General features: G+C 62.0%; 1 protein-coding gene across 2 annotated transcripts in view; it reads left to right on the top strand.

The window, feature by feature from the left end:
• Positions 1–840: 840 nt before the first annotated feature.
• The window catches only part of ZFPM1 (zinc finger protein, FOG family member 1), a 61,736-nt gene continuing 41,704 nt past the window's right edge, over positions 841–20,872 (top strand). For both annotated transcript variants that reach the window (XM_070770436.1, XM_070770437.1), the window contains exon 1: positions 841–1,272. In XM_070770436.1, the coding sequence (XP_070626537.1) occupies positions 1,233–1,272 (40 nt within the window). In that variant the 5' untranslated portion in view covers positions 841–1,232. The remainder of the gene's footprint in view (positions 1,273–20,872) is intronic.

Consider the following 20,872-nt stretch of genomic DNA (forward strand, 5'->3'; position numbering starts at 1 on the left):
GTCCGAAGTCCCTCGCTCTCCATCTGGGGCTATGGTCACGGGAGGTGGCGAACCCCTCGGATGCTGCTTCCACCAGTCTTGGGCGGAATCCCCACCGTGCCAGAGCCGGCTCCACACCCCAAATCTGGTCCCAGGCAATGTGGGACGTCAAGGCCTCGGGCTGCTTGACCCGGCCCTCATTGTCCCCTACCCGGCGGGCCGAGGAGGGTGGTCGCAGAGCCTAGGAGTTCTGGGCGGGTCAGAGGCCCTGAAGGCGGAATTATAGAGCAGCGGGGCGGAGTGATGGAGCGGTGAGCGGAGCCCAGGCTTTGGGGTGTGCTCTGGGCGGAGCCTCGGAGTTTAGGGGCCGAACCAGGTCAGGTCAGGCTTGGGGTGGGGCTGGCATCGGGGGGCGGGTCTAGAGAGAGCTTGAGCCCGGTCGGGCGCGGTGATCCGGAGCGGCGGAGTGTATTGGGTCGCAGAGTCTGAGCCAGGCCTGGGGACAAAGCAGCAGGGCCAAAAGAGGTGTGGAGGAGGCCACAGGTTCACCCAGGGCCGGGGCCAGCTCCCTGGGGGCGGGGCCAGAAGGCGGGGCGGGACCATTTCAGCGAGGAAGCAAGAGGGCGAGCCAGGGTGTCGGGGCGGGGCCAGCCGAGGCGGGGAGAGGCCAAGGCCGCGAGGAAGCAAGACCGCCCGGGGGCTTGCGCGCGCTGCGCTGGGGGAGCGGAGCGCGGCTCTGGGGGCGGGGATGAAGGCGGGGCCGGAGCCAGAGGAGGGTCAGGAGGCGGGGCGACGGGCGGAGATAAGGGCCGGACTCGGCGACGGGGCGGGGCCAGAGGCGGGGGCGGGCCCGGAGGCGCGGCGCCGTGACGCGCACGCCCCGCCCCCACGCCCCGAGCGCCCTGGCAGAGGCCGCCAGGTCCGCCGCGCGCTACCCGCAGGTTCCATTGAGAAGAGCGGAGCGGCGGCGGCGGCGGCGGCGGCGGCGGCGTCTGCGCGGGAGCGGAGAAGCCGACAGCAGCCCGCCGCCCGCCGCCCCCGGCGGTCTGCGCGGCCGTACAGCAGGGACTAGACTCCGGCCTCCTCAGCGGCGCCGGGCCGGACGCGGCGGGCTGGGGGCGCGGGCCGGGGCGGCCGTGGAGCCGAGGGGCCGGGGGCATGAGCCGCCCCGCGGCCCCGCCGCGCCCCCGCCGCCCGCCGCCGCCCACCAGGGGCTAGAGGCGGCCGCCGGGAGGGCGCGCGGCGCCGGAGACATGTCCAGGAGGAAACAGAGCAACCCCCGGCAGATCAAGCGTGAGTCAAACTTTGCCCGCCGGCCCCGACCCCCGCCGCCCCCACTACCCGTTCCCCGGCCCGCCCCGCTCTGCCCGCGGCGCCCGCGACCTTCACCCCGCGCCGCGCCCCCCGCGCTGTGTGCCAAGCGCGCCGTAATCTAATCTCTGCCGGCGGGCCGGGCCCCCGCGTCTGGGCTCCAGCATCGGGGGTCCGGCCTGGAGGGGGTGTCCGCCCAGAGGGCCGCAACGGGGTGGCTGGGGGCGCGGCCACCTCGCGCCCTGCCCCTCCCCCGCATCCCAGAGATGGTGCAGCGATAAGGCGGCCCCGATCTGGGCTCAGATAAAGTTTAAAATATTCCATTCTGCAAGTCCTATCCTGATAAGATCGCTCTGTCGGGACGGGCTGAAATTGTGATCTTATCTCGCGCGGTTGACTCTCCCAGGCTTTGTATCTAGAGGGAGAAAGAGAGACCTGAGAGGGAGAAGGGGCACCTAGGGCGTGTGGAAGTGCAGGCCAAGTGACAGAGACCCGCGGGTGCCCACCACCATGCCTTCTGGTCACAGAACCTCCTGGCTGCGGGGGGCAGGGGTGCTGCTACCACAGCCCATGAGCTGGGCTCCAGCCCTGTCTCCCGGGTCTCCAACTCCAGCTTTCCCTGCCGGGGACAGCCTCCTGGAGGCCTTCTCCCTATGTCCCAGCCAGAACCACAGGGGCTTTTGCGCTCCTAGGCTTGCGGTCACACACCTTCTATCCAAGGGGCTGCTCCTTCAGGGAGGGGTCTCCCAGGACTCAGTCCTGGGCCACGCGTCCAAGTTTCTCCCCCATCTGGACCAAAGGCCATTCCCCAGGGGGGCCAGGCAGTCACTGCTGATGCCCAGCCCCCAACCCCCTACCCCAGCGATAAGAGTGCCCTAAACTCTTGGGGCCACTCGGCTGAAAGAGGGCGGTGCACAGGAAGCACGAATCCCTACCCCACGCCAATAATAACTTCACGCCTCTGCAGCCAGGGCCAGGGCTCAAGGCTTTCTACCTGGGTTACATATCCCGGGCCAGACCGGCAAGTCGTTGGGGCTGCCCAAGAGGCAAAGAGGTGGCCAGCCCCATGCTCCTGAGCACTGTCTCTTCTGTCCACATGAGCTCTGCCTTCAAGACCCCTTGTGAGTGCTCCTGGGGGGGAGTGTCTAGTCCCCAGATCAGATCCCATAGAGGGGGAAGGCAAGCGTGAATCCGGGTTCCCGTAACCTGACTCCTCAGCGTGTAAGCGGGACTGTTTTCCGAAAGTCGCCTTCTATCAAGTCAACTCAAGTATTAAAACCACCCACAGGTCCCGATCTGCGCTGGTTCTCTGGTTTCTTTTTCCCCTCCTCCCCTGTGTGCCTCTGTTGGGTCTGTTCTCGTGTGTGCGTGTGTCTGTGTTTCAGCGTGATGAGAAATGCAGATAACGCGGGCAGGGAGATTGCAGGTTGGGAGCCGATGCCAGCGCCGATAAGGCCCAGAGCGGGGCGAGTGCCCGGGCTCGGCTGGGTGGACTGAGCGGAGCGCGTTGTGGACAGAGACCAAAGTGGGTGGGAGGGCGAGCCCTGCTGTCCACTTTCAGTGCGCCTGGGAACCAGGCTAGGGAGGGAGCCGACCCTGGGAGGTGGAGCTGGGGAACCGTCCCTTCAGCCTGCGGCCCGGGGCGCCTCCACCCCCGGCAGATCTAGGCGCGTTAAGATGCGAGCGCTGATTGTCACCAAGCGGCGGCGCCCGCACGCCCGCCCTCTGCCCGGGGCTGTGCGTACAGGCTCTCGCAGCTGTGTGCCCGCTCCACTGGCCTCACCTGCGACCAGGCCGCGAGTGGGGGGTGGGGGAGTGGCGGCTCTTGGGGCGCCGCCCCCGTGCCCCCACCAAAGTCGGGGCGCAGCTGCCCGCGCCTCTGTACGCCTTTTGTTCCGCGCGCAGATAGATGTGCCGCGCTGATAAGGCGCACAACCGATGGCGGAGGCGATAGGCGCTCCCATTTATTAACTTCAAACGTGGGAGCGGGGGAGGGCGAGGCGGGAGCGCGGCCTTGGCCGGCCAGATGGCTGTGACGATAGGCCGGGCCGCGCTGGCGGGGAACACAGGGAGGAGAGCAGCTAGGGACCCCCGGCGCCCCCGGCCCGCCGAGGTTTCCTCCCGCCCGGGTCGATGGGAGCTCAGATAAGCGCCGGGCCGGTCGGCCGGATGGCGATCTCCAACAGCGATAAGAGGCCTTATCTACGGCCACCAGGCCCGGCAGGGTTGGAGGCAACAACAGCGCGGGGGCGGCGCGGCTGGGGCCAGTGGGGTCCTCCGAAGGCCAGGGAGGGGTGGAGGGGCATGCGTGTCTGGGTCCGTTTGGGCGAGTTTTCATCCCAAACACACTTCATTGCCAAGAAGTTGATCCTCCCCCTGCGGGTGGTACAGTCCGTCAAAATGAAAGAAAACTGACTTTGCAGCGGCCAGGAGGTGGGGGACACCCAACCCTGATTCCTATTAGATGGTGTGAGATACAGTCAGAGGCGGAAGGAGAGAGGATGTTTTCCCCCTTGAGTCACGTTGGGGTTGGGGGTCTTCCTAGCAAGTGGTAGGTATATAACCTGCTTACAGTTTTTTTTTGTTTTGAAAAAAGAATCAAAGTGGCTTCCACTGCCGGGTTGAGGTTGGGGGGAGCCCAGTGTACTAGTTTTTTTTTGAGCGGGTCCTGAAAATCAGAAGGGAAGGTCTACTCGGATCTGCCTTGATTCATTCAGCAGGTCTTGATTGAGCACTTGCTGTATGCAAGCACTGGTCACAGTCACTGCCCTGGGAGCCAGAGGTGGGGTAAGCTAACCAGAGGCAGAGGGTGAGCAGTGTGGGAAATGGGGGAGGGGGCAGATGGGGCTCTGCCTGCAAGGGGGGACCTCCAGCAGGGGTCAGGAAAGAGCCCAGCATGGGGGTGCCTCCAGGGACAATGGGCTAGCTTCAGTTCCCAGCTCTGAACAGTGGGGACATGGAAAGCCCCCAGGTCAGACTAGGGGTGCTGAGCCCCTTTGCAGTGGTATGGCCCCCGGGGGCCATGATTCCAGACGGTGAGTGGAAACCGAGGACAGACAAGCAAGGGGCTCCCAGAAGAAGCCCTGCCGGTCCATGCCCCAGCAGCCAGTCCATGCCCCAGCAGCCGGTCCATGCCTAGCAGCCAGTCCATGCCCCAGCAGCTGGTCCATGCCCAGCAGCCGGTCCGTGCCCCAGCAGCCGGTCCGTGCCCCAGCAGCCAGTCCATGCCCAGCAGCCACTCCATCGCAGGTGGGGGTGTTTTTCACACATTCTCAGAGTTTGATTAAGCAAATTATTGGTGGCCACAGGATGACTCATTCACTCCAAGCTTTAAGGTACCTACCCGCTCCCCCTAGCAGCCCAACGCCCACCTGGGGGCTGTCAGAGTCTTCTGGCTGAGCCAGTTCCAGGGAGAGCCTTGGTGGGGCCGGAAGGGGCTGAGGTGGTCCCTTATCTGAGTTTTTAGGAACTTAAGAGGGATCATCTTCACAGAGCCATGCACATTCCCTCCAGGTGTGGGAGGCCGAGGGAGTCGCCTGGTTCTGGGGGCCACCTTGCAACGCCCACCACCGCACCATGATGGCCAAGAAGCAGGGAGAGAGGGGGCTTTGGCTACACAGCTGCCCCGGACTGGAGCCCCAGCTGGTGGGCTGCGACCTGGGCTGGGCTTGCAGGCCCTGAGGTTGGGCCTTCACACTGGCTCCAAGTGGTTCTTGGTTTTCCTGCATCCCTGGGTCTGAGGGAAGACAGCTCTTTTGCTCATTAGGCAGTAACAGTAATACCAGTAGTAGCTACTACTCGCTCTGCGCCATGCTACACAGTGTCTTCGGGCGGGTCCCGTTCTTACTGTTTACCTCATGGGGAAACCAAAGTGCAGAGAAGTTCTCACCCAAGGAAATGGCAGCTGGGGTTGGAAGGCTGGCAGTGAGGCCCTGCTCTGAGCAGCGCACTGCTCAGAGGAGTGAGGAACCACAGTTCCTCACTTCTGTCTGCCTCTGGGCTTCCCAGCCTCAGTCTCCACAGCTGTGCAATGGGCCCCTGGGAATAGAGGTGCCCAGCAGTCTTTCCCCAGCCCTGCCCTTGCCAAGTCTCCAGCTCCTTCCTGAGATGTTCACGTTGACAGGAGTGGGCTCCCAGGAGGCTTTAGCCAACCCTGCCCAGGGCCTGAGCCCTGGTCTCATCCCACCCACCTGACCAGCCTCTCCCCAGAGGTCACTGGGAGCCCAGCATGGCACCAGCACCGCCAGGGATTTAAATGGGTCAGTTGGGGAAGAAAGGAGGAGGGAACACGATGCCATTAATTGTACCCCTTATCTCCTGTTTCTATGCCAACCAGACGTTCCTGGGGCTTGACGGGCTCGTGAATAATACTCCCGGCAGCCTATCTGCCATCGACAGGCCTCCTCCTGGAGGCAGTTGTTGCCTCGCTGATGGGTATCGCCACCACCCCCCCCCAAATAGACCCAGGCCTGGCCCCGCATGAAGGCCGGCCGGGCAGCGCTTGGGCGCCTGGCTGGCTCCTGCCCACCAGCCACCATCCTATTGGTCGTCCTGGTCCTGCTCCCCTTTCCTGCAACAGCCCTGTCCCCATTTCACAGAAGGGGAGACTGAGGCCACCATCACATATTAGCTCTCTGGACCTTGCCCACTGTTCCCTACTCTGGCAGGAGTGACCTGGCCCCAGGAGGGTTGCAGAAGTGAAGGCCAACACCTGCCAAGTGGGCCTGCATATCCTTGACTGTGGCAACGGAAGGCAGGTGGCCCCACGTGTAAGGACTCAGCTCCTCCCAGCTGCAGGGTGTGTGGTCCTGTGAGGAGGGGAGGGCCAGCCCCCATCGGGGCTGACCACTCACTGGGGCCTGGGCTCAAGCCGAGACCTGGAGGGTTTCTCTCTGGCTTCTCCTTTTACCCCCTTTCGGCCTCAGTTTCCCCGTCTGCACAATAGGGATGACAACACCGGTGGTCCCTGGGCATCTACATGAAATACACATCACCTCAGACAGCTGCCAGCATCCTCATCCCCCTTCTCCAAGATATCTTTGTGGTCCATTGGTCAAGTCAGGTCTGTGGTTTCCAGTTTATCAGTGAGGGACAAATCTCTTTCCCCAAACTGTCTCCAGAGAGTAAAACACATACAAGGACCCTGTCCAGGAAGTGGGCACCGCAACCTCCTGCACTCCCATCACTCCTCTTCGTGGCTAGTCTTTCCCTCTGGCCATTCCAATGACAGCTTGCCAAGCAAGCGCCCAGGCTGTACAAACCTGGCATCACTTGCCCTCTCTGAGCTGAGGTTTCACCATCAGAGAAGAAGGGCTGCATTAGGCAGTTGGCAACAACATTCCTCTCTCCCCCACCCCCCTCCCCCTCTCCCCCACCTCCTCTTCCCCTCCCTGCCTGAGCTCTGGATGGATTTGGACCAAGCCAGCCCAGAGTTGAAGGGCTGTGGAATTGGGTAGCGAAATGAGAGGACCCTAGGGCCTCCTGCGTCCCTGTACCTGCTTCACAGATGAGGAGCTGGAGGCCTGGAATGAACAGGGCCTTGCCGAAGGTACCGAAGCATCAGTGTGGTGTCCCACCTTTGCCTCAGTTTGCCTCCTGGTTCAATGGGAATATCCCAGTCCAGTGCCCCGATGAAGATGGCAAGAGGCTGGGCCTTGAGTCCTGCCCCGCTCCCCAACTTTCCATTCCAGCCCTGCGGATCTGCCTTCAGCTCCGGCATCACAGCCGCCAGCCCAGGGGCCTCAGAAGGCATCTTGTGTTTTCTTATCTGTGGAAGGAGTGTGAATGTGCTCTTGCGGGGCTGGGACACAAAGGCGATGAGCAGGCTCCCACATCAGAGGGGGGCTGTTGTTGCTGGGTGGCATATTGCTGCCACCCACCCGAGTCGTCCCTGAGGCCACCGTGCGGGCTGAGGACAGGACCCTTTTGCTCCGGGTCCCAGGGGTTCCATCTCTACCCCACCCCACCCAGTGCCCCGCAGCAGGGCATGGGTACTCTGAGATCCAGGCCACCAGCCAGCCCTTGACTCTGCGTGGGCTGCCACATGGCTTGAGTCGTGGCCTTGCTGTGACCCTGTGGGCAGGGGCCTGTCTCCTGCCTCAGTTTCTGCTTTTCAAGTGGGAGCTTCATAAGATCACCCTCTCCTGGGGACTGTACGTGGGGTCCGTGAGATCCCAGATGCAAAATGTAAAGTGCTGTCCGGGGTCATGTCCCAGGTGGACGGGGCAGCCTTGGGAGCTGGTGGCTGCGCTGCTGATATTTTGCCAGAATTCCCCAGGGCTGGACATGTCACACAGAGTCCTGCCCCCTGCCTTCTTTTCCTTCATGTATCACTTTTTGCATTGGGGGTGAGCCATGGGCCACGTCCCCTGACTGCAGGACAGGGCTGGTTCAGGCCCCCTCAGTCCCTTTCCAGCGCAGGTATCTTACCTGCTGTTAACAATCATCAGCCTTATGGATTGACCCATCTTACAGGCAAGAAAACTAAGGCTCTGGGAGGCAGTGACATGCTCAAGACCTTGTGACCCAGGAGCTGGGGTCTGTGGACCCCAGAAGTGGGCCCAGGTTTCTCTGGACAGTCCCCACGCCGCCCCCAGCCACCCGCCCTGCCCTCCTGAGTTGTCCTAGGTCCTCCTGGCCCAGCCCCGCCTCCCCCCTCCTCTGGTCTCCTGTTTGGGAGAAGGCAGCACCCGCTGGGGCAGGAATGTGGTGGCTGACCTTGGGCCAGAGCCGGGCAGATAGGCAGGCCCCTCCCCTCCCCTCTGTCCCTCCATTCTGCCTCTCCTGGGCCTGCTGGCCGGGGAGCCACGGTTTCTGCTCCCGTGAAAGAGGTGATGGGTGTGATGTGAGCTTCCGTGAGCCCCACACAGTTGGAGCTCAGCCCTGGCCCAGGTCCCCAGGCTGGTCCAGGGACAGAGACCTAGCCGCCAGACTCAGCTGGGGTTCTCAAACCATTTTGCACCAGAAAATGGAGGATCAGAGAGGGTGGGTGGTTGCACCAGGGTCACACACGACATGAACGATGTGGAAAGGGGATCAGAGGGGCAGTCTGTGTAACCCCATGCCAGCTCTGGGCACCCCCAGAACTGGGGAGTGTGTTGCACCTGGGCAGGAGGAGCCAGCCACGGTGGGGGCTCTGCATGTGGGTGGTGGGTGGCAGCAGGAACACCCTGGGGGCGGGGCTCTTAGGCTCTGCAGGTCTGCAGACATCATGCTGCCTTCCTGAGCCTCAGTCTCCACCTCTGCAGCGCGGGGATGTTGTGGAGATGCTGGGCTGGGTGCATGCCCAGCCCCCGCCCCAAGCCTCGGTTCCCCTGCAAGGTTTCAGTAGAACCGTGATACTGAGCTCACAGGGCAGTGAGGCTGGCAAGACCCCACAGCAGAGGTCCAGCCTGGGCCAGAGCCCCTGCGTCGTCTGTGTCATTTGGCAGAGTTAAAATGAAGAGGGGGACGACATCCCCCGACCTCCCTTGCCCTGCTTCCTGCCAGTTCCTCTTGGCGTCTCACTTGAAGCCGTCCAGCTTTCCTGACCTGCCACGTGCACCTGCTGCAGCCTCCTGCGTTAGTCTCCCTTGTCTCCACCCTGAAATATGCAGCAGGAGTGGAGTCCTGGGAGCAGGAGCGGGAGGGGCCACCAGATGGGGTCTCAGCTCCGTCCTGCGGTGGGCAACAGGGAAGAACTGCCCGAGGGCGCGCCACTGGAATAGGCCCTCATGGGCTCCCAAAGGTTCATCGAGGGCACTGCTGCTTTCTCAGCCCCCTTCTATTCTTCAGGCAGCCGTGGCATCAGGCACTCGGCCCCGTGCAATGAGAGAGAAAGCCACAGCCTCCTCGTGTGACCCCCGCTCACTGGGGCCCCGAGCTCATCCTGAGACCAGTGACAGTGTGGGCATTGGCCATGACAGCAGGTGTTAGCTGAGCACCTACTAAGCCCCTGCTGGGTGCCCAACTCTTGGAGCCGTTAGCTCACAACCTGGGCTCAGCAGTTAGCTCAGTGCTCAGAGGGGAAACTGAGGCTTAGAGAGTTGAAAGGTCATACTCCAGAAGGTAGCTCGAGTTTCCCACCCTGGAGGGAGCAGAGGATGGTGACAGTCGTGGTGTCCCAGTCCAGCGCTGTCCCTGCTGGGCATGGTGCCACTGTGTTCAAGTCCAGGAAACCGAGGCCTTCCTGCAGTTACAGAGAGCATCTAGCTGTGGTCTCCTTGCTGGCTCTGTGACCTTGGGCCAGTCCCTTCCCCTCCCGGGCCAGAGAGGCCACAGCCCATCCCCCAGCTGCAGGAGGGAGACCAGAGCCAGGGCTGCACTGGCATCTGATGACTGAGCCCGCCTGGGGCAGTTCCCAGTCACACAGGGCCCCCGGGTGAGCCCCTTGCTCCACACCTCAGCTGTAGTGTTCCCCAAGGAGTGAGTGGCTGTGGGGACCCCTGCTTCTGAATGGGCAGAGGTGTTCTGTTTATGAGCCCTGGTGCCCCATCCCCCAGGGTGTCCCATGTCGGGACCTGCAGGCAGGTGGCAAGTCCTCAACATTTTAGGGCCATGCTGAGCATACCCCGAACCCCAGGTCAGGACTGGCAGGGGCAGAGCCCACCAGGGCTGTTTTATTACTGATGCTTCCTGGTCCTGGGGCTGGGGACCTGGAGAAGGCTTTGGGGGTAGGGTGGAGACCCTGAGGGCCGCAGGCAGGAGGGCAGGCTGCTCGCACCCCGTCCCCCCTGCCATGCCTCCACACACCCACCCTTTTCATGTCATAGGCCTGGTGTGGCTTGGGAAGGCTGAGGCCACCCAGCCCCACTGGGACCCTGAGGTGGCCTGCTGCCTCAGTTTCCCCTCCTGCACAGGATGTCTATGTTCGTTCCACCAAAACTGGACATTTTCCCAGAGAGCAGAGGAACCCCCTTGCTCACTGCGGGGGCCTTGATGGTCAGGGCTCCCTGGGGGGCCCCAGCCAGGCCCTCCTCTCCATCCCGGCTTTGCCGGCCCGGGCCTGGTCTGCCCGAACTGTCTCCTGGTCCAGGCCTCTGGCGGGCGCAGGTTTCAGCTCCTGTGATAACTCGGAAAGTTGAACTGGCCCCATTACCGCGCCGAGATGGTTGGGGAGATACGGCCTTGATAATGGGGGAGATATGGCGTCTCGGTGGCCAATAGCCCAGCCTCTCCACCCATTAACATTCCCCACCAGCGATCCCTCCGCGCTATCTCCTCCATTTCCACTCCTCCCGCAGATAAGAATGGAAATTCTGACTTCATAGCTCACTGATTAAAGTGTCTGGATTTCTTGATAATACACAGATAAATTATGTTTTTGAAAAAGAAGGTAGGGAGGAGGGTGGGCAGGGTGGGAGCCATCTCTCTTGGCCTCTCCTGGCGCCCCAGCGGGCCATGAACCTTGGCATGTCCGGCCTGCACCTCCCAGGCCTCTGTGTGAAAACAGTGTCCCGGGGCCAGGATAGCAGGAGTGGGGTTGGGGGGCGTGAGGGCCAAGGGGCGCCCTCACGGGTACAGGGCCCTCACCAGCTCCTTGCCAGAACTGGGCGTCAGGACCGGCCGCCTGGCGCCAACCCCTGGGACGGATCTCTGGGCCTCAGTGTCCTCCTCCGTCTGGTGGGCCAGGTGTGGGGTGAGAATGTGGGAAATTTGCCTGTCTGGGTCTCTGCTGTCTCTCCCCGACCCCTGGAACGGGCTGTGCCTAGTTATACAGTAGGTGCCCCGTAAATGTTGAGGGACCCAGCGGGGCAGCTGTCTCTCTCCCCTGCCTTCAGAGGCCTGCCGGCCGCCACGTGTGACAGCTGGCGCCCAGGTGGGGCTGAGGTGCCATCTCCGCGTCTGTCTGGATAAAGCCGCCTCCTTCAGCTGATCCGAGATCCTGCGCTGATGGTGCGATGAGCGCGATTAGGGCCGCCATGGGGCTAATCCTCCAGCTGAGGGACAGGTGCGGCAGCCGTGGGGGAGGGGCCAGGGCGGGGAGAGGAGGCCAGGCACCCCGCCCTCTCCACTCAGAAAGCCCGCAGAGGGGCTGCCTGGAGCTCCTGGCAGGCGCAGGGCAGCTGGCCGTCTTCCCTGCTCTTTGCATTTATTTTTTAAGCAACTATTGAGAAATGAGATCCTAGAGGCAGGAGGCGTGAAGGGACAGTCAGTGACATTGCTCGGTGGGTCAGGGGCTCCCCACTTCCCATCCAAGTGGAACCCGTGTTAGCTGACAGCTCCGCTCACTGCTTGCTGCATGCCAGGCCTGGACGTGACCCGTGTTCTCCTATAACATCCTCCCGACATCCTGCAGGGGCACCAGCGACCTCATTTTTTTCTTGGCGAACTCAAGGCTCAGAGAGGTTCTGTAACCCAGCCAAGATCACACAGCAGAGGAGGGAACCGTAGAGACCTGAGGTAGAGGCCTTGTCAAGGCCTGGGTCTCCATCCTGGAGGTTCTCGGGGTGTTGGCACCCGTGGGCTTCCACCTGCCCTAAGGGGACTGCCCTCTAGTTGGGGGAAAATGCCCAGGCACAGAGAGGGTGAGGGCTGCACAGTCCTTTCCAAGAGTGGGTGGGGGATGACGGGGTGACTGCTCCTGCTTACATGTGGGGGTCATTTCATCTGTCCTCAGAAAATAGGCTCCTTTGGTGACAAAGTTGGTTTCTTTTTGTCATTGGGTTTTATTTCGTTTCAGTATTCTAAAGGAAGTCAGCTGTTTCCAGTAAAATGGATGCATGTGTGGGGGAGGGGGCCCAGAGTTGGGGGGGTTGTCTGAGTTTGAACCCTGCCCCCGGGTTGGTGGGGGGGGGGGCATGGGCAGGTGACTCACTGCTTCCTCACCCGTGTGACAGGCAGGATTGCACTGTAGCCTCCTCGGCCTTCGAGGGAGGAGAGGGAGAGAAGTAGGGAGGGCATCCTGGGTCCCATGCAGCCGGACGTGGAGTTCCCTGGGGCGCCTGCAGGGGCCAGGGTCCCCAAAGCATCCCTGCTGGTGGCACCTCCTCCTCTATCCTGCCAGCATCCTTCCGGGGTGCTCTCAACAGCAGCCCGGGGGTTCCAGAACGTCTGTCCCATGGGCCCAGCAGTCCTCCCCTCGGACCCTCTGCTTTCACCAGGGCCAGAGAGAACATGGGGATGGGGAGGGGATCCGCCTGCCCATCGCTGTGTTCATAGGCAGTTCCCTGTCCTGAGCCTGTTTCTACGTCTACAAAAACAAGGCTGAAGACACTAAGGCCTGCCCTGCAAGCACTGGGCTGGGAGTCGTGCCCACCCAGCCGTACCCTCCCGGGGCTGGCAGGACTTCTCAAGGAAGGAACTCTGTATCCACTCTCCAGATCCCGACCCCAGCACAGCACAGCCGTGTCATCTCTCTGGGCTTCCTGCCTTCATCCTAGAATGGGGGTCAGCCTCCTCGTGGCCCTTTTGGCGTGGCTGGTGAGAGCGAACTGGGTCCTCTCTTGAAAGCGGGTGCTCCCCTGCATTTGTCACCCACCTCGGTGCTGACACTGACCCTGGGGACCCCCACCCCTTCCAGCTGGGGGCTCCGGACCTGGGCACTGGGTGTGTTAAAGATACAGAGGGAGTGTGCCCGAGAGGGAGGCCCCCAGCTCAGGCCCCAGTGTAGGGGTGGGGTGGGGGTGTGTTCCGCCCTGCCCCCCAAGCAGAAAGAAAGAAAAGGGAACTGCGATACGAGCAGATAGGCCTGGTGGTAAAGCAGCCCTATCACGTTATCTATCTGCCTGCCGCTCCCAGCGGTTCTGTTGTTTCCTCTTATCTCACCCACCAAAATGCCAGGAACAAAGCCTGTGCACACGCGCTCACACACACGCACACACCCGCGAGCCCACCACCCTGCAACTCAGAGCCGCAAACATGGTGCCACTAGATCTAAGGTGAAAGCCAGGGGACTGGGTCCTCGTAAAACCATCATCAATGTCGTCACCACTTTGCAAGGAAGCCAAAATATAGCCCTCCCCGAGACAAGACAAGGCAGCTAAAAATAAGAATTGGCCCTAGAGGGCCTCCCTGGAGGGAAGGACTCAGCCTTGCGGTGGGAGCCAGACTGGAAGTGAGGTCTCAGCTGTGCTGCTGTGTCCTAGCTGTGTGACCTTGGGTAGGTATCTTTCCTGCTCTGAGTCATCGTAATAGGTAGGAGTGGGAGGATTTAATGAAGAGCCCACACCATAACCAGAGTTCTTATGCAGCAGGTGGCCCTTTGGGACCCAGACTTGAGGCTAAGGCAGGTCACCCTGAGCCCAGTACCCACCGACCCCGCCTAGAGCCTGCTCCCCCACCCCCATCAGAGCCCCAGCCCTTATCCCTCAGGCTCCCCAAAATGGCCCGGCAGACAGTCTCCCCCAGAGGTAGCCCCCTCTCCACCCTGCCAGGTCCCCCAATACCCGGCCCGTCCCTACAATCAGGTAACCAAGATCCTAACCTGTGTGTCCTCAGCCAATGGAAACGCGGCATGCAAATGAGCAGGACTGAGCGCCGGGGATTGGCTGAGCACTGTGGGAGGAGCGGCCTCAGAGTGGGCGAGGCCTCCTCTAGGGGAGCCCTTAATATGGGGACTACTGTCCTGGGCAGGACCTTTCCTCAGTGCTGGAAACCCCAGTCCAGGCCTCACATTAGTCTGGACGTGGAGGGGGATGGACAGGCAGGCCTTTGGGTGACCTCCTGCTGACCCACAGAGCCCAGACCCCCACACCCTGAGTTGGGGGCCCAGGACTTGGGTGTTCCTGGAATCAGGGCAGCCAGCCCTGACTCCCGGATGGGAACACGGAGTTCAAGAGCAGGGCGGGACAGCTCAAGGCGGGCCAGCTCCCCGCTCCCACTGCATGTGTCTGGGGCACCTCCAGACCCGGTGCGAGCTGCCCCCTCTCCCTCCACACTGCCCACTGGGATCCTCATCTGGACTCTCATTCTGCCGGCTCCGTGTAGCCCCAGGCAGGAGGCGGGGACCTCGGTATCATCCTGACGCTTCACAGACCAATCCTTTGGCCAAAACTGCCAAGTGGTCCGTAAGGCAGGAGGACCTGGCCTGGCTGCCTCCAGGGTGTCTGTGCTCTCCCTGGGGCTTGTCCTGTCCACACAGCAAGAGCTCACACAGTACCCTTTCTGGGGTGGGGGCTCCTCTCCTGTCTGTGGCAGAGTATATTCTGGAAACTGGGGTTCCCCACAGCTCACATCCTAGAAATTTACATGACAATGGACCATGTCTCTAGGAAGCAGTCAAGAAACGGGAATCCTCAGCAAGTTGAGGGCAATTTGCGTCCCCTGGGACGTCTCATCCCCTGGGATGTCTCATTGGCAAGATGGGGCCCAGAGTCCGGCCAAGGCCCCCTGGCACCCACAGGGCTCCATGACCTGAAAAGCAGCCACAGGCGTGGGCGTTTTTCAAAAATGCTTAAGTGGAAAATAGCGGAGAGGTGTGGAGGGAAGGAGTTTGGGCTGAGATCAAGGAGGAGGAAATAGGGAGGGGGCCTTCGGACCAGAACTGGAGTGCCGCCGAGTGACTTCAGCAGAGCTGCTCTGTCTCCCCCTGACAGTGCAGGGCATACAGCAGGCACTCCATACATGCTCCCTCAACTGAGCTCCCCTGTCCCAGGGGAGCAGAGTAAACCCAGGGAACAAAGAGAGCTGGAAGAGGGAGCTGTCGTGGGTCATGGCCACCTGGGATGTGGACATGTGGGTCATGGGCAGGGCAGAGTCTCACTGCTTGAGGACGCCTGGGAATGGACAGGGATGGACAAGAGACAAGCAGAGGTGGACAGTATGTGTGGGGAAGAGCGTTCCTGGCAGAAGGAATAGCAGAGGCAAAGCCCTACAGGGAGAGACAGCTGGCTGAGGGGAGAGGCTGCTGGCTATAGGGGGTGGAGCCGGGCCAGGGAAGCCTGGCCCCTCTAGGAGAGACCAGCAGGGCTGGGCCATGACTGGCTACAGAGTTTTGCCCAGGACTGGTCAGCGCACCCAACCACCCTTGTGGACTCAATGCCCTCCCCAGCATCCCCGGCCCCTACCCGTGGGCACAGGACCAGACCCCGCCAAGCCCCGGCCTGTCTCCCAAGCTAGCAAGTGGCCTGGGGCACCATGGTGTGGCAGGCTGTGGAGGGGTGTGTGTCTGAATCTCTAAAGCAGGGAATGGGCACTCAGGGAGCCCCCACTGTTGCTTATGGTGGTAGGTGGCAGACCAACGTGTGTGTGTGTGTGTGTGTGTGCGCGCGCGCGCGTATGTGTGTGTGCTTTATAAATTCATGTAACATGAAACACCATTTATCCATTTCAAGTAACTCCGTGGCAGTAGGTCATTCACAGGTCATTACCACTGTGCATTTCCAGAAATTCTCCATCTTCCCAACGAGGTTCTGTCCCACTGAACCCTGACCGCCCTCCCCAGTCCCCTAGCCCCCACAGCCTCCTCCTTTCATCTGTGAACTTGAGGCTGATGGTTAACTTCCAGTTTACACCTGAGGAGCTAGGCTCAGGGTGGTGAGTGGCCTTCCAGGGTCCCTGCTCCCAGCTTCTTGGATGCTGTGGTTCCAGGCCCCACAGGGACGAGGGGTGCATTGGCCAGGAGGTTGGGGCTCAGGCTCTGCACAGCCACCGACTCCCTGTGGGCCCCAGAGCCCCGCCACTTCGGGCTTCAGTTTCCCCATCTGTGCAGTGGGAGCAGAGGGGATTGGCTGCTTCTGACCAGGCACACCGAACAGGAAAACAGCCCCCCCACCAAATGACTGTGCTCCTTCCTCCCTTGCTGCACGCTGTCCCCAGGTGCTGGAGAGACACCCACGGCACTGGCCTCGAGTCTGGACACTAGTCTCACAGGCCCAATGCTGGTCCTGGTCCTGGCTCTCCGAGCATCCCGAGGGCCTGCCTGGAGGAGGAGACACCTGCCCCCCGCCCTCCAGGGCCGCTGCGCCGTGGCATGAATGGAACCCAGAACCCAAGTAGGCGTGGGAGTTCCCATGGCAAGAGGGCCCTCTGCAGTGTGGGACCGAGGCAGTCGTGCACAGGGGCAGGCCTGGCCATGGGCCCCTTGGGGCCACAGCCCCCAGGGGTGAGAGTTGAGGAGGGCTCAGCACCCAGCCCGTGCCCTCCAGGTCTCCAGCCCCCCGTCAGATGGCAGGGCCAGTCACACAGAGTCCCAGCTGGGAAGTAGTCTGCCTCTATCCGTCTGACACAGGCTACGCGGCGATGGCTCCATTAGCCACAGCCCCGCTCCCATCTGTCAGCCTTATCGGCCCATCTGGAGAGAATCTCTCCGCGGCCCCGTCCTCTCCTCCTCCGGCTCCCCTGCCCACTCACGGCTGTGCCACAGCATCGGTCGCCCTGCCGCGCGCCATGGCTTTGACCGTCGCTCCCGCCCCACGAGTGGCCTCACGCCCTCCTCCTCTCCACCAGTCATCTGTGGGGTCTCTGCCACATGTGCCAGTGTTTCTGGAAAACCCCGGCCCTCCCCCCACTCTCACCCCCAGGCCACGTGGTCTGCACCCCTCCCCCAGGAGCGTTCGTAATCGGTTCTCCAGAGTGAAACAATCTCGCGTAATCTATCAGCAGCTATCGGGCCCATCGGAGGGCCGGGAGTGGCCAGGCCCAGAGATGGCGCCAACCTCTAGCGTTGATAAAGTTTCCGAGCTCAGCAGTGATGAATGTTGAGTAAGTGCAGGCCGCTGGTAGGATGTAGACTTGGCAGGCGCGGCTCCGGCTGAAACCAATCTCTCCCCTATCAGCCGGGCTGGGCTTTCTCAGGCCCTGCGCTTTCTTCCCGCCTCCTCCGCCTCCCCTCTCTCTCTGCCTCGCCGGCCTGGGCCTCTGCCCCCAGGGACCGAGGTGGGGGACCAGCCCGCTGGCCCTGATCTGCAAGACGGGACAGGCTCCTAGCAGGGAGAGACCTGGAGCCGGCCTGAGGAGATGGCGGCCGGGCCACGGCAGCCGCACCCTGGGGTCCTTCCTGCAATCCAGCGTCCACATTCTGCTATGTCCCACGGTGCTGAGAATAAACCCCGACTGGCTGGCCTCTCTGCCTCTCTCTCGGCCTGGTGCTCCATCCTCAGCTGCAGCAGCCAAATCACCAGACTCTTCCCCAATCCCAGGACTTTGCACGGGCAGTTCTCCCTGTTCACGGTCACAGCCCTTGGTGACCACTCCATACCCACCCACGATTCTTTACCCTGCACCCTTCCTGGCCCTTCATGGTATCCGAGGTGTGTCCGCAGTCTGGACCCGTTTGCTCACAATTGACCCAACATGTGTCAGGCCTGGTGGACTCCCAGTGCTCCTGGGAAGGACACCCCCATCCAGGGTGCATCTTTATCTCCTGAAAAACCCTTACCTGTCCACCTTCACGGTAGCTCTATAACGTCCATGAGTGGCCCCCTGTCTCTACAAACAGGGACAGCGGGTTGAGCGGGGTGGGCCTCAGGGAGAATGCAAGGCTCTGGAAGGGAGAATAGATGGCAGCCTGTCCACTCCCCCAGCTGCGAGGCCTTGGGCAAGTTTCTTTACCTCTCTGTGCCCTGGTTCCCCCACTCTCCCTGGAGGATGGGGTCACACTAAGGGTCGTTACAAGTGTCATGATGGTTGTGGCATTGCTCCTGCTTGGCAGAGATCCCAGAGCTGCTCGTGGTCCTGCCTGCCCAGTGCAGCCTTGAGGGGTGATGTGTGTGGAGGGGTCCAGTCATGGTCCTCAGGCTGGGGCAGTTAAGCCCCCCAGGCTCACCCGTCTGCTCCAGGCTGGCTGCAGGAGGAAGTGGTGGTGGCTGGGCACAGGGCCCCATGGGGGTTGGTGTCCTATTTCCCACAACTCCTTCCTGCCTGCCTGGAGCCCCCCACTCACCAGGCCTCAGAGACCCAGGCAGGGCCAGCCAGCTTATCTTCTGCCAGTGGGGGCAGGTGGCATGCTCAGGGCTCCTGGGGCTCATTCCCTGGTCACACACCCCCCAACAAGCAGGCTCAGGCTCCCTCTCACCCCACCACTGTGCCCAGCTCCTCTCCTGGGGGCCCAGTGGCCCCCAGCCTGTTACCCTCCCCCACCCATCACTTGGTCACCAGAGTCCCTGAGCAATGACTGTGAGCCCAAGCTGAGGGTGCTGGGGTGCAGACAGAGGAGGGGTGATGGAGCAAGTGTGCCATGAAGAGACAGTGCCGCCTTGCCAGAGTCAGGAGCAGGTGGGCACTGGTGTGACTGCAGTGGGCCATGGCCCATGGTGGGTCTGGGTGAACATCACCAGGAACAAGGGACGGTGGAGACAGTCACTCAGCATCTGTGCTGACAGCCCCAAGAGAGAGGCTGGGGGAGCTGACCAGCTGGCCAAGGTGGTCCCCCAGGCTCAGCAGCTACACTGGACAGCGGGGCTCCCGTGTCTGGGGAACAGGGGATCCCCAGGAATGTGCTTGCTGGGCTCACTCTGCACCCCCCACCTGCCCCCTCTGCTGTCTTCTGGTCACCCAGGCCTTCCCTCCATAGCTGGGAGCCCAGCTGCAGATGTCCTGTGAGGGCGTCAGCAAACAAGTGGGGGTGTCCTGGGAGTGGGGACAAGGAAGCTGGGATCAGGACCAGACGGCCAGGCGCTGGGTCAGCTGGGGGTGGAGAAGTGACTGAGAAAGGTGGTCGATGCCATAAAGGGGCTAAGATCCTGACTGACCCCTGCGGAGCTTTGGAGAGAAGCCAGTGGGCATTTGGGCTGCTGGAGCGTTTGTTTGCACGAGCCTGAGCCACGGGGGCCTGGGTTTCATTTGAATTATGTAGGACTGTCCTGTTCCTCTCTCTTTTCCTTTGGCTGCAAGGGGTCTCACTTGCCACATGTGGGATCTGCCCTGTTCGTTGTGGTGTGAGGAATCTTTAGTTGCAGCATGTGAACTCTTAGTTGTGGCATGTGGGATCTAGTTCCCTGACCAGGGATCAAACCCGGGCCGCCTGCTTTGGGAGCATGGAGTCTTAACTACTGGACCACCACGGAAAAGGGAAAAGTGAAGTCGCTCAGTCGTGTCCGACTCTTTGCAACCCCACGGACTATAGCCTACCAGGCAAAGCCCATGGGATTTTCCAGGCAAGAGTACCAGAGTGGGTTGCTATTTCCTTCTCCAGGGGATCTTCCAGACCCAAGGATCGAACCCGGGTCTCCCGCACTGCAGGCAGACGCTTTACCCTCTGAGCCACCAGGGAAACGTGTCTTTAAGTGAACAGGCTTCCAAAAGCTGAGTGATGCCCAAAAGGACGGATGTCATTGTATACGAAGGGTATCTCCTTACAATGTTTTAATTTGTTAAAAGCTGGGGTAGATCACGGCACTCTGTTCCTAGGAGCGTGGGGCCCCCATTCCTAGAGAGTGTGACCCTGTTGGGCTCGGCACTGAGCACCCAACTCCCTCCTTGCCCTCTAGTGACCCAGAGTGGGTTGTGACAGCAGCCAGCCACTTCCTGGGCCTGGCTCACTGGGGACACCGTGCCCACCAGCACCCCCGGGGTCGGTCTGGGTACCCTGGGGGCTAGGATGCCTCATGGGTCAAGTGCAGCTCACAGCCTGGAAGCAAAGGCAGGTGACCCACCACTCACCCCACCACAGCCATGGGGGGTGCTGCGCCTGAGGGTGACCCTCGCCCACACCTGCTCCTCTGCAAGGAGTCACGAGCCCCCCAGTGCGCAGTGCGCCTGAGCACCATCCCGCTGAACCTTAGCGGGAGTCAATCTGTCCCACCCACCCCCGTCTCGTCTGTCCCAGGGCCATGCCCTTCCTGGGCAGGTCGGGGGGCAGGGTGCACCAGGACCAGTGCAGGAGGGCGTCCAGGCCCAGGCCCCCAGCGCACAGAGGTTCAGCTCCTTTCTGTCCCCTCCGCAGGGCAGGCTGCCCACTCGAAGAAGCCGAGATTATCTCTCCAACATCCTCTTTGTGGCCACCCTGGCTGTCAGCGGTGATCCTGGGTTGATGAGGCCTGCTGGCGGGTCACCACGGGGGAGTGTGCGCCCCTCCCAGTCCGAGCCTCCAGAGGACCAGAGGCCACTCTGCACTCGCAGGGAGCCGTCCCATCATCGCAGCTGTGGGCGCACCTTCAGCCTAGGGAGCAGCAGCCCGCTGGGCCGACTGCAGCAGCGCCTTCCGAGTAGTGGTCTGAGACAGAAGCGGAGGTCTCCCTACTGGGGGCACTGAGGGGCAGCAAAGCATCAGAGCACCCCACCCTGGGGAGAATTGCAGACAAATGTGAGGCTGCAGGGCGGACCCAGACTGGGGGTGGGGGGGTGGGGGTGGGGAATCTCACAGAGGGAGGAAGAGGCCTCAGCTGGGCAGGGGGAAGGACAGCGTGGCTAAGGTCCCCTGGCAGGAGGGTGGGTGTGGGAGGACCCACGGGCGCCCAGGGAACCTCCCAGACCCCCAGCCTCCTCCAAGGGGACTGTACCCCTGTGCCAAGCGAGCCTCTTAGGGCCCAGGGGCCAGGACCCTCCTCCCTGCTGAGTGTTGGCAGAGGTGTAAGAAGTCCTGACTTAATGGGACCCTCCAGGCCTTGGTGACCTTCCCTGGGGCCAAGACTTTGTCTCTACCCTGCTGCCTACCCCTGTGCCCCTTTCCTGCCCAGGCTCCGAAGCGTGGGACAGCCCTGCCCTTCACCCTGACCCTGTGTGC

Source organism: Bos indicus, chromosome 18 (genome assembly GCF_029378745.1).
Source record: "Bos indicus isolate NIAB-ARS_2022 breed Sahiwal x Tharparkar chromosome 18, NIAB-ARS_B.indTharparkar_mat_pri_1.0, whole genome shotgun sequence".
Taxonomy (NCBI): domain Eukaryota; kingdom Metazoa; phylum Chordata; class Mammalia; order Artiodactyla; family Bovidae; genus Bos; species Bos indicus.